The sequence below is a fragment of the Ambystoma mexicanum genome, chromosome 8 (assembly GCF_040938575.1).
Source record: "Ambystoma mexicanum isolate Mex_15411 chromosome 8, UKY_AmexF1_1, whole genome shotgun sequence".
NCBI classification, from domain to species: domain Eukaryota; kingdom Metazoa; phylum Chordata; class Amphibia; order Caudata; family Ambystomatidae; genus Ambystoma; species Ambystoma mexicanum.
In genome coordinates, this window is record NC_090929.1 from 998,402,537 (window position 1) to 998,416,232 (window position 13,696).

General features: G+C 49.2%; 1 protein-coding gene across 5 annotated transcripts in view; it reads right to left on the reverse strand.

Moving 5' to 3' along the window:
• LOC138472640 (putative 4,5-dihydroxyphthalate dehydrogenase) overlaps positions 1-13,696 on the reverse strand; it is a 2,792,617-nt gene that overhangs the window by 1,626,617 nt on the left and 1,152,304 nt on the right. For all 5 annotated transcript variants that reach the window (XM_069610913.1, XM_069610911.1, XM_069610914.1 and 2 more), the window contains one exon: positions 6,640-6,696. In XM_069610913.1, coding sequence (XP_069467014.1) covers positions 6,640-6,696 — 57 coding nt within the window. The remainder of the gene's footprint in view (positions 1-6,639; positions 6,697-13,696) is intronic.

The window sequence follows — 13,696 nt, forward strand, 5'->3', positions numbered from 1 at the left end:
AGTCTGACGACGGGGAATATTCTAAGCATGTGAATCCATGAAAGATCCAATGCTGGAGAAATGTTTTTACCGATAATTAATATATCCACTACTGAAATCCCGGTTCAGGTGATCACTTATACCCTACCCCCAATGGAAGAAAAACACAGGGAAGGTTTTGGAAATAACACCTTACTTCTAATAATGAACATGACACATGCAATCCTGAAGAAAACAAACTGCTGGGTATGTGCCCATTTACCACAGCATGCCGGAAAAGGAATAGGGTGGTATGTGCAGCCATTACCATTAAGTTCTGTATGTAGTGCATCTTTAGGTGCAATGTTCTATGGGAAGTGGAATAAGAGTAATACGGGTCGATTTGACAGAACCAACATGAATGAACCGCCAGAAAAAACATCTGTAATGACGTTTCGTGTAAGAACAGATGGGAACAAAGATGCGATTCCCTCATCTTACACGGTGAATTATAGCCCAAGAACTGTCCCGTTTTGCCTGAAAAAGAAAGGATCTTTTTCGGTCGGAACATATACTGGTTATAGGAATATGGTGGTACTAAAATGGGAAATAGAACCAGTATACGTAGGTGATCCAGTTTATTTTATATGTGGAGAGAAAGCATACCCTTGGTTGCCCAGAAACTGGGGAGGTACATGTTATCTCGGGCTATTGTTCCCAGGAGTATTCCTCTTGGAAACAGCAGCCATAGCCAAATTATCCAGAACTAGAGTCAAGAGGACTGACAAAGGTGTTTTAATAGCAACTGCTGTAGCGAAATCATTCATTCCATTCTTAGGACAGATAGAGAACTCCTATAATATAAGGCAATTGTCCAGAATCCTAAAGAATACAATAAACACAACAACAGATATATTATTTAACATGACGTTGGAAGAAAGCAGAATCAGGTTAATGACGCTGCAAAATAGAATGGCTCTCGATGTGATCCTGGTTGATCGTGGGGGAATTTGCAAAATAGTGGGATCAGCATGTTGCGTTTATGTCGATGACTATTCCCCCACGATCTTTGAAGCAATAAAGAAAGTGCACGTTCTAAGCTCTGAACTCCCCACGGGAGAAGGGAGCTGGGAAATAGGATCTTGGTTTTGGGGAATGCTACGATCTTGGGGATGGAAGCTGATCTCAATACTAGTAGTGGTGTTCGGAATATTCCTAACGTGTTGTTGTTGTATACATTGTGTACCCATAGTTTGTGCAGAGGCAACTGAGGGATGTACGGAAGGATGCATGAAAATGATAACAAAGAAAAAACAACCTCATGATCGAACTAGCCCAGACCCAAATGAGATGAGAGTAATGAGAGAGTTGATGACCATAGATATTAATGAAGGCAACGATGACCACGATAGCATGCGAGACTCAGACATAAGTACTTCAGATTCATCATCACTAGAAGAGGTTTCAATAAATAGATGAGATGTTTGGCATACAGCCAAAGGAGGGTCTGTCAGTCTAGAAATCTAATTTGAGACCGCAAACGCATTTTGGTGGCCGTGGGCCAACCGTCTCATGCACGATATGACAAAATATAGGTTTTCGAGTTTTCCAATGAACGGCCATTTTGATGTAACAAGAATCGCCATTTTGTTTTTTGTTTTCTAACCATTGCTTATTGCTTTCTGTTCCTATTGCTTCGCAGTATATTTTCCGCTTACACTGCTCGACTGTGGAACATTGTTGTCTGTATATGAAAAGGACAAGGCCACAGGGCCGATAGGATAATAAGAGTTTTGCTGAAAACACAAACGTAGGCAGCGCCAGGAAGAATGCCCGGCTCCCTCCTTAATGTAGCCTTGAAGCAGAGCTGCAGGGCATTTAATCATTTCACAGCTGCCAGCCAGTCTCGTTAGATGGTGGAATATGTTAGAATGATACCGCTAAACGCTTGAATTATGCTTATCTAACAGCCCCCCTTGCTGAGCCCGCTAAGAGCATGTCGGCTCCCAGGACACGAATAGCACCAGACAGATAGCAAGGTCCGGAATGCAACCCCCTCTGTATGTAGTTTGCTTCCAAGAACAGAAGCGCCATGTTCTATTCAATTACTTGAAAGATGCCTACGCACTCACAAATTGCAAATTGTTACTAGAATAGATGTTTGAAGGTGTCATAGTGGTCGGAGATGTCCATCATCAGACCAAGTTCAAAGAAACCCAATGAAGAGGGGTGTTAACCATGTCATAGCTGATTGTTTGATATGCATTTTGTATATATGTAACTGATGTACGTAATTCATTCTCTTGCGTCCCTCGAAGTCTAGAGATACACGTCGCGGGGCGTTGAGACAGAGTTGGCCAACTGAGACTTTTGCTTTGCAATAAAACCCTAGCTTTGGGAATACAACCTCGTGTCTGGCGTCTCTATCATGTGTGGTGACCCGCCTTGTTTCCATAGATGTCAGGGCCCCTAGGGGCCCCTTTCAAGCAGAGTGGACCCCTAAGGTTTTAACCTTACATCCGGGTCCCCCTTCACATGGTCACTTGCCACACAAGATCCACTGGGTCTTGGGACATAGGGAGGCTTACTGTAACCAGAGTTCTGTTTTGAGGATAACCTCCACAACCCTGTGTGTTCTCTTGAGACTTACCCTTAAATTTCTTTTTGTGGCTCTTTTGGGAGGAAGTTTTATCAGATCCCCCCACCCCTCCTTATCTTTGGACTTTTTCCCCTCCTCCTGCTTACCAGGACGAGTCTTGTCCTTGTGGGACACTATATGTGACACCCACAAATCTGCTGCAATGGCCAGCTTCTTAAGATCTACCTTCTTTCAATTTGCCAAATGCTGCTTAAGCTCAGGGGAACAAGATGCAAACATATGTACAAGCATGACAAGACTTATCATACCCTCAAAGGTGGAGACCTTGTAGCCTTCAACCCAGCCAGTCAAGTTCTTTAATGAATCAGTAACATATGACACCCAAGTAATTCCTTCTTTCTTTATGTACTTTCTAAACCTCTTTAAGTATTGGGCAGGAGTCTTTCCAAACTTTAAGATGAGAGTTTGCTTCAACATTGCAAAATCTATTCTTTCAGCTTTTGACATTTCCATAATAGCACTGCAGCCAGAATGGAGTAGTCTGCTGAGCAACCATGCAATCTTAACTGCATTTACAACCTCTAGAACTTCACATGCATACTCAAATGCATTCGACCAGTCCATGATTTCATTCTTCGCATCATACACACTGAGCAGATCTTTAGGAAATCTTGAATGAGAGGAGGACCCAGACCCATGTCCGGATCCCTGGGATCCTTTTGAATCTTAAGCCTTGGCTAGTTCCAACTGGTGATCCCTGTCCTTCTGTTTTTCTGCCTGCTCTATATTCAGCTTAGTCATATGAAATTCAAGCTCCTTCTGCCTAAACAGCAGCTCTTGCATCTTGAATTCCAGCATAGCTTCAGCATCAGCACTTGCAGAGGAAACATTGGACATTACATCATCCTCATGGGCACCATGGATGAGGGTAGCGACAGAACTGTCAGTTCTGCCAGTGGGAGCAGCCCCACCTCCATTTGCACTCTCATCTAAGGCTATGGCACTGAGTTGTGGCTCTTTTCATTCATTTGCTGAATCATTTCCAATTTTGCACCTTGAGCAGGTAAACCCCTCTCAGTACACATCTTTCTCAATGTTTCTGATCTAGAAGCATTTAAGGTTATGAAGGTACTTGTTCCCATTATATAAGATACGTCTATGGCCTTTTACAGTTATCATTACAAAGTTCACTATGTGTCCTGGGTAGGAAAAACTTGAAATGCCTTCACTAGTGTGCAACACTGGATACCTTCCGTCTTATCCCACCGCTGCCACCAATTGGTTAAGACGGATTTGTGAACTCGGACCTGGTGGGCAGAGGTTCAGTAGGCCAGCCTAGCTTCTTGGAACAGGGTAATCTTCTGGACAAGCCAGACCAATCAAGGTAGCTTGGCGGCAGTCAAGACTAGGTCTCAGGAGGGGTGAGGGTGACTGAAAGACCGCAATGAGCACACAGAGTAAAGGACACAATCTTATCTAAACATATATATACAAGACCAATGGGGTCTAAAGGATGAATGCACCAAATGGGTCCACAACCTAAACAGGGAAGGAAGCAGGCAGTGCAAATAGTGTTAAGGCCGTTCTGCATCAAACACAGTCCTAACTGAAACGCAGTCAAATCCCGAAGATGAGGAGCCTAATGCTCAAATGTACTTGCGAAGCTGGCACAGGCGGTAGTTCAAATGGGCAAAGCAGGGTCTTGGATGGATGGATGCGCTAGGGGCCACCGGTTAGGGTTGCAATTACTCACCGACCGTGGGCGCACTCCGGACCAAACTACGGCTGTCGAGTCCACTTCGGTTACAAGTTCAAATGCAGCAATCACGCAGCTCTGCGGCTTTCAGCGACGAAGATACAGCGTTGATTCAGCTATGGGACAGTGGCGATTTCTCCGCCCCTGGTGGATGGATCAGGCCAGTTCCGCTAAACTAACATGCCCTTAAAGACAGTTAGTACTGGGAGACTTTGTTTCCCTTTGTCCTTGTCAGTGTTGCAACTTTTCTGCAACATGTAACAAGTATACAATGTACCTTAAAGTACAGTGCACTTGGGTCTAATAGTCAATTCCAAGGGCCCTAGATACTCTCAAAGGATATTTTCAGGAGAAGTGCAGATGTGTGTTGGACAGGGCTGGTGGCAGCTTATCATTTTGCATATTTTTAACCCTTTCTTGCCAGGTAAACTGTGATTTGGCACGGTTAGGTGGCCAAATCCCAGTACTGACTGTCTTTAAGGGCATGTTAGTTTTCCCATAAGAAGTGAACGAAAAGCACAAGGGAGTGCAGCAGAAGGCTGTGCTCCTTTGGTAAGTCAGACTATAGTGTTAAACAAAGCAAAAAGTTGGGGGGTACACAACTGGAGGGAAAATTACACATTAATTGGAAATCTTTCCTAACAGACTCCCTCTCCTGTAGTTATGCAAGAGGAGTCCTCTGACATTCAACTAGTGGTACTTTTACACCATTTTCCTATGGTTCACTGACTCATTTGTATGGGCTCCATGTCTTAAAATTGCGGTAAAAATGGCTGTGAATACAAAATATCGCAGCAAAAAAGCAGTGGTTTTTTGTGCCACAATCATGTAAAGGATGCGGGGGACACCCCCGCAAACCCCGGACCCATTATACCATTTAAAGGGAGCGGGGGACACCGCCACAGCCCCTGCTCCCCTTAAATGGTATAACCTTTACCAGCGACATTTTTGCCGCAATTTTATTACCTGATACCTTTGTATGTCCTTCAAGAGGTGGAGTGTTTCTGCAGTAAGCAAAGTACAGCCCCAGGCAAGTTTTTGGCTTGATGGTCATGGGCTCTGTACCCATGGCTGGTGGAGGACTACTGAAGACAGGGAGAAGGAAATGAGCTTGGTTTAATTGTGCTGCTTTCAGGAAAGTTGCAATAATCCACATAGAGTTCAGAGAAGCATTTATAGAGCGTCAATGAAGCCCTCTGTCCCATACTATTATATTAAGGTCACCAAAGTGAGGTTTACGAGCACCAGACCCGGTGTTGCATTGGTGAGTGTTGGGTGTTTTGGTTTCTTGCGCCTACCCATGCAGGAGCGCCACATGTGTGGCTAATGATTAAGGCAGAGCTTGGACCCTTTCTCAAAAAGAGCACATGTAAACGCAGATACGTATAAAGTGTCACATTGCCATTCCAGGCTTTTGCAGGAGCCGGTTTGTGTTGCATTGGAATAATGAAATCTAACACTGCTATTACTTCAAGATGTTGAGTTGATCTCAGCTTGGTGTGCTATGTCACATTCCTTCTGCACTACACCACAAGCAACCCAAGGAAAGTTTTAAAATAACTTCCCGTTTTGCAGGTTTCACGATTACAGTGGCCACTTTACCTTCCCTATCACTGGAACCTTCCAATTAGATTGTGTCACAGTGTAATTATCATCTGCGACAGGGGTCAGCAACCTTTGACTCTCCAGATGTTTTTGACTACAACTCACACCTGCCTTAGCCTGCATAGTCAATCGTGTGGGATCATGGGATTAGAAGTTCAAAACATCTAGAGAGCCAAAGGTTGCAAAGTCCTGATTTAGGACCTACTTAAGGCTTTGTGTGCCAGCCTAATGCATGAGTTCACCCTTTGGAAGCAAATCCACTTCAAGGGGGATCAGCAGTCTTTACAACAAGGTCTTTCCTCCACTTTCTCAGCTGTCATCCTGCCATCTTGCAAGTCTGTAGTGATGTGCGTGTGCGCTCATCAAGTGTCAAATCCACTGCATGTCGTCAACATATCTACGTACAATAAATGTAACTACTAAGTGGTCGACAATTACATAGTCAGTGATTATTCTGAAATAATCATATGATTGCTGATCCCAATTACCAGCATTTGAAACCCCTCACAGATGGTAACGACCAGGTACAGATAAACTCTAGAGATTGGGACACAAAGAGAGCAAAGTCACAACATGTGAAAGAAAAATCCTCCTTCCAAATAAATCTTATGGCGTATCGATGCTACTTCTCTGTGTTTTATTCTTCCTACATTAAAATAAGTCACAGTAATCCTGTCGGAAATACAGGCAAACGTGCATTTGCTAATGCAAAACTACTTACAGGTTCCATATGCTGAATGTGAACCAAATCGCCAATCGCTCCACTGTCTATTAGTTCCTATTAAGAAAGCGAAAAAACATGATCAATGTATATTAACACATTCTGCATGCACACCTTCAGTAGTACTCTAATATTAGCATCATGGGCAGCATTGAATTAAACACCATGAATAAAGAAATTAAATGTACTCAAAAGGAGCCCGAATTAGTCCTTCTGAGGCACTGCGAAAAACTCTAAGTCGATGCTCAGATTTTATCTTCAAATCAAGATTACAAATTCAGTTTTATAAATGATACAGCCAATTTTTTTGTATTTAGTTATTCATTTATTTTCTTTATTATTGGTTAAAAGGACATTCAACCTTTAATACATTACATTTAGTTATGCGTCATTCATAGTGTGCACATCTTACTTTAATTGAGTCGTGCCAAGTGACTGAAGATGTGTTGGCATTGAAAAAAGATTAATGACCCATATTTTCTTTCTCCATTTGTCTGAAAACTTGTTGGATGGAACTTACAGTGAGTACATTATTTGTTGCTGTATTTTTAAAAAAGGTTGCATGATAAGGTGTCAGGTGGTAAGGTAATGGGTAATGTCTGAGTTAGCAGCCACACTATGGCATTTTCTAAAATTATTATGCAAGGCACAGAAACTGCACCAAAAATAAATTCAGATCGCATATTTAAACCTGAAAGCTTAGAAAAAGGTTAGTTTGTATAGAGGCTCAATTAATTAACGATCTACACTTTGCGTAATTCTTTGAAACTTTGGCACATGCATATGTCATTTGGCATAGGGTGGCATCAGAAGAATTCTGTGGTGCGTGGGTCCATATTGCGTAATTCGTGCCCCGATACCACCCTCACTCCCCCTGTATTCATTCTTATAGTAATATTAGTGGGAATTAAACACACACACCACAAAAAAATAAAACTGTAGGAGCATTATGCATAAAGGGCACTTAACGGCTCAATTTCTCCCTAAGGCATGTCATGGGATTTCCGGGGCCCTTTGAGAAAAGACATGCAAACTTCCTAATATGAATATGTATTGAAATCACCAAAAGTGGCATCACAGAAAATAATATTACAAAGAGTGTCATCAGTGCTTTCTACTTGAGGGCATCATGGGTAGTAAAAGTACAAAATGTTGCCATAAAAAATCCAATGGACAAATAGCTTTGTGGTGTGCAAAATATGAATGGTCATTACTGTTACTATATATGGAGCAACTACACAATCTAGCACACCACAAGTAAAGCTTTTTCTTTTCTTTTTACACAATAGCATAAACTGTGAGCTGATCCAATTCCAGGGAAGGAGAAGACACAGTGAGATTATTCTTTTGCCCAGGATCACAATTTAGTGGTGAAACCCGCATGTGGTCCAGGCCTCAATTTTAGCATGTGACCTCATATCTTCCAAGGTTTAGTTCATATGAATATTTGCTAAGGTTTAGGTTTCAAGAGCTTAAATAATACTTATACATTGTTTTATAGCAATGTCTTGAAATTACATCATAAGCTTACCTGACAATATATACTAATTGTTAACGAAACATGTCAAGCAATAAGAGTATGGTTTTAGCTTTATTTTCCCCATCAGGAATGGAAGGTTACAGTAGGCTCCTGCAACGTAATAACAGCCTAAATAAGTCTTTGCGTTCAATACCACACCATTTGACACTACAGGGGCCATTCACCACTGCTGACTGCCGAGGAGAAGGAACAAGTTACTTACCTGTAACTGTTGTTCTCCAGCATGGGTCTGGCATGGATTCACATGCTCATGAATATTCCCCGTCGTCAGGCTGGGAATCCTCGGTAAAGAAAAAACCAGTATCAGTTTCGTTTCTGATCTGTCTTTCGTAGTAGTAACCAATCACTGGTCTCTGCGTCATACTGACCACAGCCAATGACTGCCCTCTACCTAAGCACCGCCTCTGGCAGCCATCTTCAGATTTGGTAGCACGTGAAGTGGCAGTATGACCAAGTGAAGAGCCGCAGAGGGGTAGGCGGGAGGGTTCGCATGTGAATCCATGCCAGACCCATGCTGGAGAACAACAGTTACAGGTAAGTAACTTGTTCCTTCTCCAGCATGGGGTCTGGCATGGATTCACATGCTCATGAATAAAGAATACATAGCAGTACACACATGCACAACCACGGGAGGTGGCAAAGGCTCAACATTAAGCATCACATCAAACTCAACATTAAGCATCTTACCTCCTCACCAGGCTCACCTCAGGCGAACAGGTTGCGCAGCACTGCTTGGCCGACCCTGGACTCCTCCCTGGAATCCCGATCGACGCAGTAGAATTTCATGAAGGTGTGCGTCGACCTCCACGTAGCAGCCCTACATATGTCCAGCAGGGGCACACCAGAAAGGAACGCCGTGGTAGCTGCGATCGCTCTGGTGGAATGGGCTCTCGGACGGCCAGGCAGCGGTCGGTTTGCCAACCGGTGACAGTACATGATACAGCCGGAGAGCCATCTGGAAATGGAAGCCTTCGAGAGAGCCTTCCCCTGATTGACAGGTCCAAAGTTCACAAAGAGTTGTGACGTCTTCCGAAAACACTTTGTGCGGTCCACGTAGAACTTCAGCGCTCTAGCCACATCCAGCGAGTGCAAAGTCCTCTCAGCCGGCGACGAAGCCGACGGGAAGAACACAGGCAACACCAAGGGTTTGTTGAGATGGAAGTCCGACGGTACCTTGGGCATGAAGGAGGGGTGCGTCCTGAGCACTACCCTCGTGTCGTGAAAAGTCAAGTACGGGGTCTTGCAGGAAAGGGCCTGGATCTCTCCCACCCGTCGTGCGGAGGTGATGGCCACAAGAAACGCTGTTTTCCACGACAGAAACTTCAACGGGGCCGAGTGCAGAGGCTCGAACGGAGGTCCCATGAGCTTGGTCAGCACCACGTTGAGCTCCCACGCCGGGGCGGGAGCCTTCACCGGCGGGAACGATCTGAACAGTCCCTTCCAGACGATGAGACCACAAGGACGTCCGCCCCGTGGTTCTGGTGTATCGGGAGATCGCAGCAAGATGAATCTTGATGGACGCGTGTGCCAGTCCAGCTTTGGCCAGCGTCAGCAGGTACGGCAGTACCTGGGGAGCCGTAATCCGTAGAGGGTTAATCTTCTGTGCGTGGCACCAGACAGAGAACCTCTTCCATTTGTGTCCGTAGCATTTAAGAGTCGAGGACGCCCTGGCCTTTGCAAGAACCTCTCTGCAGTCGGCCGGTATGTCATATCCTCCAAACTCTAGCGCTGCAGGAGCCAGGCCTGCAAGTTCAGCGATTTCGGATCGTGGTGGAGGATGGCGCCTCCTTCCCTGGAGAGTAGATCCGCGTCCACCGGCAGCTTGATTAGCGGGGACGTTGACAAGTCCAGAAGGTCCGGGAACCATATCTGCCTCGGCCACGCAGGTGCGACGAGGATCATCCTGCACCGTGACCTCTTGAGCTGGTTGACGAGCCGGATTAGCAGTGGCAAAGGAGGGAACGCGTAGAGGAACAGGCCCTCCCAGGGGAACGAGAAAGCATCGCCCATGCTCCTCGCCTGGGGAAACCTGCTGGCGAACCTCCGGCACTTGGAGTTCGTCGCCGTCGCGAACAGGTCGATCTGGGGTGTCCCCCACCGTCGGAAGAGGCGATCCACTAGATCCTGCCGTAGTTCCCACTCGTGGCACGAGCGCAGCTCCCTGCTGAGTGAGTCGGCGATGGTGTTTTTTATCCCTGCCAGATGAAACGGCACCAGAAACATCCTTTGGGCGACGGCCCAACGCCACAGGTCCTGCGCCTCCTTGGACAGTGCTGGGGACCTGGTTCCGCCCTGTTTCCTGATGTAAAACATGGTGGTGGTGTTGTCGGTGAAGATCCTCACCACCTTGCCCTTGAGGGACGGAAGGAAGGACCTGAGGGCCCAGAACACTGCACGGAGCTCCAGGACGTTGATATGGAGGGACTTCTCCGTCGGGAGCCAAAGGCCTCTCGCGTGCAGATTTTCGGTGTGCGCTCCCCACCCTTCCAGGGAGGCATCCGTGGTCACTGTCTCCTGGTGGTCTGGGGTCTGGAAGTCCATGCCCGCCATCAGATGCACGCGGGTGCCCCACCACCGGACCGCTCGGCGGAAACTCTCGTCGAGTGTGATCCTCTCCTCGAAGCCGCCCGTCGTTTGGATCCAGCACGCGTCCAGGAACTCCTGCAACGGGCGCATCCGGAGCCTGCACATGGGAATGAGGTAGATGCAAGAAGACATCATTCCGAGGAGGGACTTGATGGACCTCACCTTGGCCGCGTCGGAAGCCAACATCCGCTGTACCTTGCCCAGGATGGACCTGGTCCTTTCCTCCGACGGGGAGGCCAGAAGGGACACTGTGTCGAGCTTCGCTCCCAGAAACAGTGCGTTTTGCGCGGGTACCAGGTGGGACTTGGCGTAGTTCACGGAGAATCCCAGGTCCGTGAGAAGTTGGACGGTCCTTGCCGTGTGCTCCATGGCGAGCTCCCTCGTCTTGGCTCGGATGAGCCAGTCGTCCAGGTAGGGGTAGACGTGGATCCCCTCGCGGCGCAGCTGCGCCGCCACCGGTGCAAGGCACTTGGTGAATACCCTGGGTGCCGACTGTAGTCCGAAGGGGAGGGCTTTGAACTGGTAGTGACGCCCTTGGACCACAAACCTGAGGAATTTTCGGTGCCCCTTTAGGATGGGAATATGGAAGTAGGCATCCTCCAAATCCAACGACGACAGGAAGTCTCCTTTCTCCAGCTGACCCAGGACGTGCTGGAGGGTGACCATCCGGAACTTCTGCGCCTTGATGAATTTGTTCAGACGTCGCAGGTCTAGGATGGGGCGCCATCCTCCCGTCTTCTTCTTCACGAGGAAGTATCTCGAGTAAACTCCGGAGCCCCGAAGCCTCTTTGGGACGAGTTCGATGGCGCCCTTCCTGAGCATCGCCCTTACCTCCAGGAGAAGCTGAGGGACGTGAAGCTCTTTCCTGGCCACGGGGGGGACGCGCGGGCACCTTCTTTGAAACTCGAGCGGGCTAAGGCGTCCAGCACCCAACGGTCGGTGGAGATGGACTCCCACACGCTGACGAAGCTCGCCAGTCGGCCTCCCACCGGGGTGCATCGGTGGGGGCCCGACCCCACGGTCGGTTCAATCCTGTTTCGACGAGGCTTTGCCGCCTTGACCTCCTTGGCGACGACGGCGGGGTCCGCCGGACTTGCCTCGTCCTCTGTAGGCCTCCTGAGACGACGAGCGGGCCGCTTGACGGTAGGTGGAGAAACCGCCGCTGGAACCTTTGGAGGCGCCCTTGCCTCCGCTGCTCCAAAAGGGCGTCCGTCGTTGCTGCAGAACCCCAAGGGCCCGGGCTGTCTCAGTGTCCGCTTTAATGGCCTGAAGGGAATCGTCCACTGTTTTCCCAAACAGGTTGTTCCCATCGAACGGCATGTCCAGGACTCTGGTCTGTACGTCTTGACGGAAGTCCGTAGCCTTGAGCCATCCATGCCGCCTAAGGCACACGCCGTTGCCCAACTGGCGAAACCCAGTGTCGGCGATGTCCGTCGCAATAGTGATGGCGTGGTCCGACGCCACCTCACCTTCCTGTAGGATCTCCAGGGCATCCGCCCTCTTGTCGTCCGGTAGGAAGTCCAGCAGGGGAGCCAGTTTGTACCATAGCTCCCTGTCGTAGCGGGCCACGATAGCCAAGGCGTTGGCCGCTTTAATCGTCGTCGCTGCAGACGAGATGACCCTGCGTCCCATAGCGTCCAATTTCTTTCCCTCGCCGTCCGGTGGGGAAGTCGATGTGGAGGCCGCACCCCCCCCGCTTTCTTCCTGGCCGCCGCGGAGACGACGGAGTCCGGGGTAGGCTGCGCCCGGAGGCACAGGGGGACCGCGTCCGGGACCCGGTACTTCTTCTCGTACCGGTCTCTTCTAGCTGGCGTAGTGGAAGGGTTCTTGAGGAGGGCGAGGCCCTCATCCCAAATGTCGTCCAGTAGAGGCACCGCGAGGACCGTCTTCCTCTTGGCCTCGCGCCGTTGATAAAGGAATCCTTCCTTTTTCTTCTCCTCAGGGCAGAGTTGGAAAAGCTCGGATGCCCTGGCGATCATGGAGTGGAACGAACCAATCTCGTCGGGCGGAGAAGCCCTGGTGGGAGGTGACGACGGTAGATCCTCGTCATATACCTCGTCGTCCGTACCCGTCGCTGCCGTGTCAGTCCCCGTATCATCCCCTCGGGTGGACGGGGAGGAGGGCTGGATGGTGCGCGACGGCTGAAAAGGAGGTGGAGGGTGAATCCTTCTTTTCTTGGGCGGGGGAACGCCAGAAGGTCCCGGTTCAGGCTCCCCCGACGGGAGAGGTTCCTCCGTCGGCAACGGTAGTCTCGTCCTTATCTCTGAGCATAAGGACTGTATAGCCAACAAAATGGCCGCCGAGTTGTCCTGCGGCGCTGGCAGAGGGGAATCCGACGGGCGATCAGGGGCCCCGTCGGCACCCTCGACGATGTCGTTGTCACCTGCGCTGGGATCCATCCCGACGGGCCGGTCTTCTTCCACGCCAAGGCCGTGGCTTAAGACCTCGATCAGCTCTTCCTCCGAGGTTGAAGCCGAATCTACGACGACGCCCTGCCCCCCCTTCTTCTTCCCCGCCGGGGATTTCACAGAGGTCCTATCGATGGGCACAAAAGAGGACTCCCTCCGAGGTGGCAGGGAGACTCTGAGCCCCGAGGTCGCCACCACTGGTGTAGCCTCCACAGGCTGAGCCAGGGTCGCCGCGACAGTATCGATAGAGGGCTTGGCCGAATGGATTAAGGCCTTCACCACCTTAGGTGCGCTCACCGCCTTATCCTTGAGGGGGGGACACTGCCTCGCTCCCCTTCCGATGGGGCCTTCGAGCTCGACCGGGGCCTCTCCAGGAGCTTTGCCGGGTGCTCGCCCTTCCTCTTACCCGACCCAGAGCGTTGGCTCGTGGTTGATGGTGCCGGGGAGGGTGCGCCCTGCCTGGCGCCCGTAGAGCCCGACCGTTCGGCGCTCCCGGTGCCAGCGGACTCGCGGTGCTTGGCCT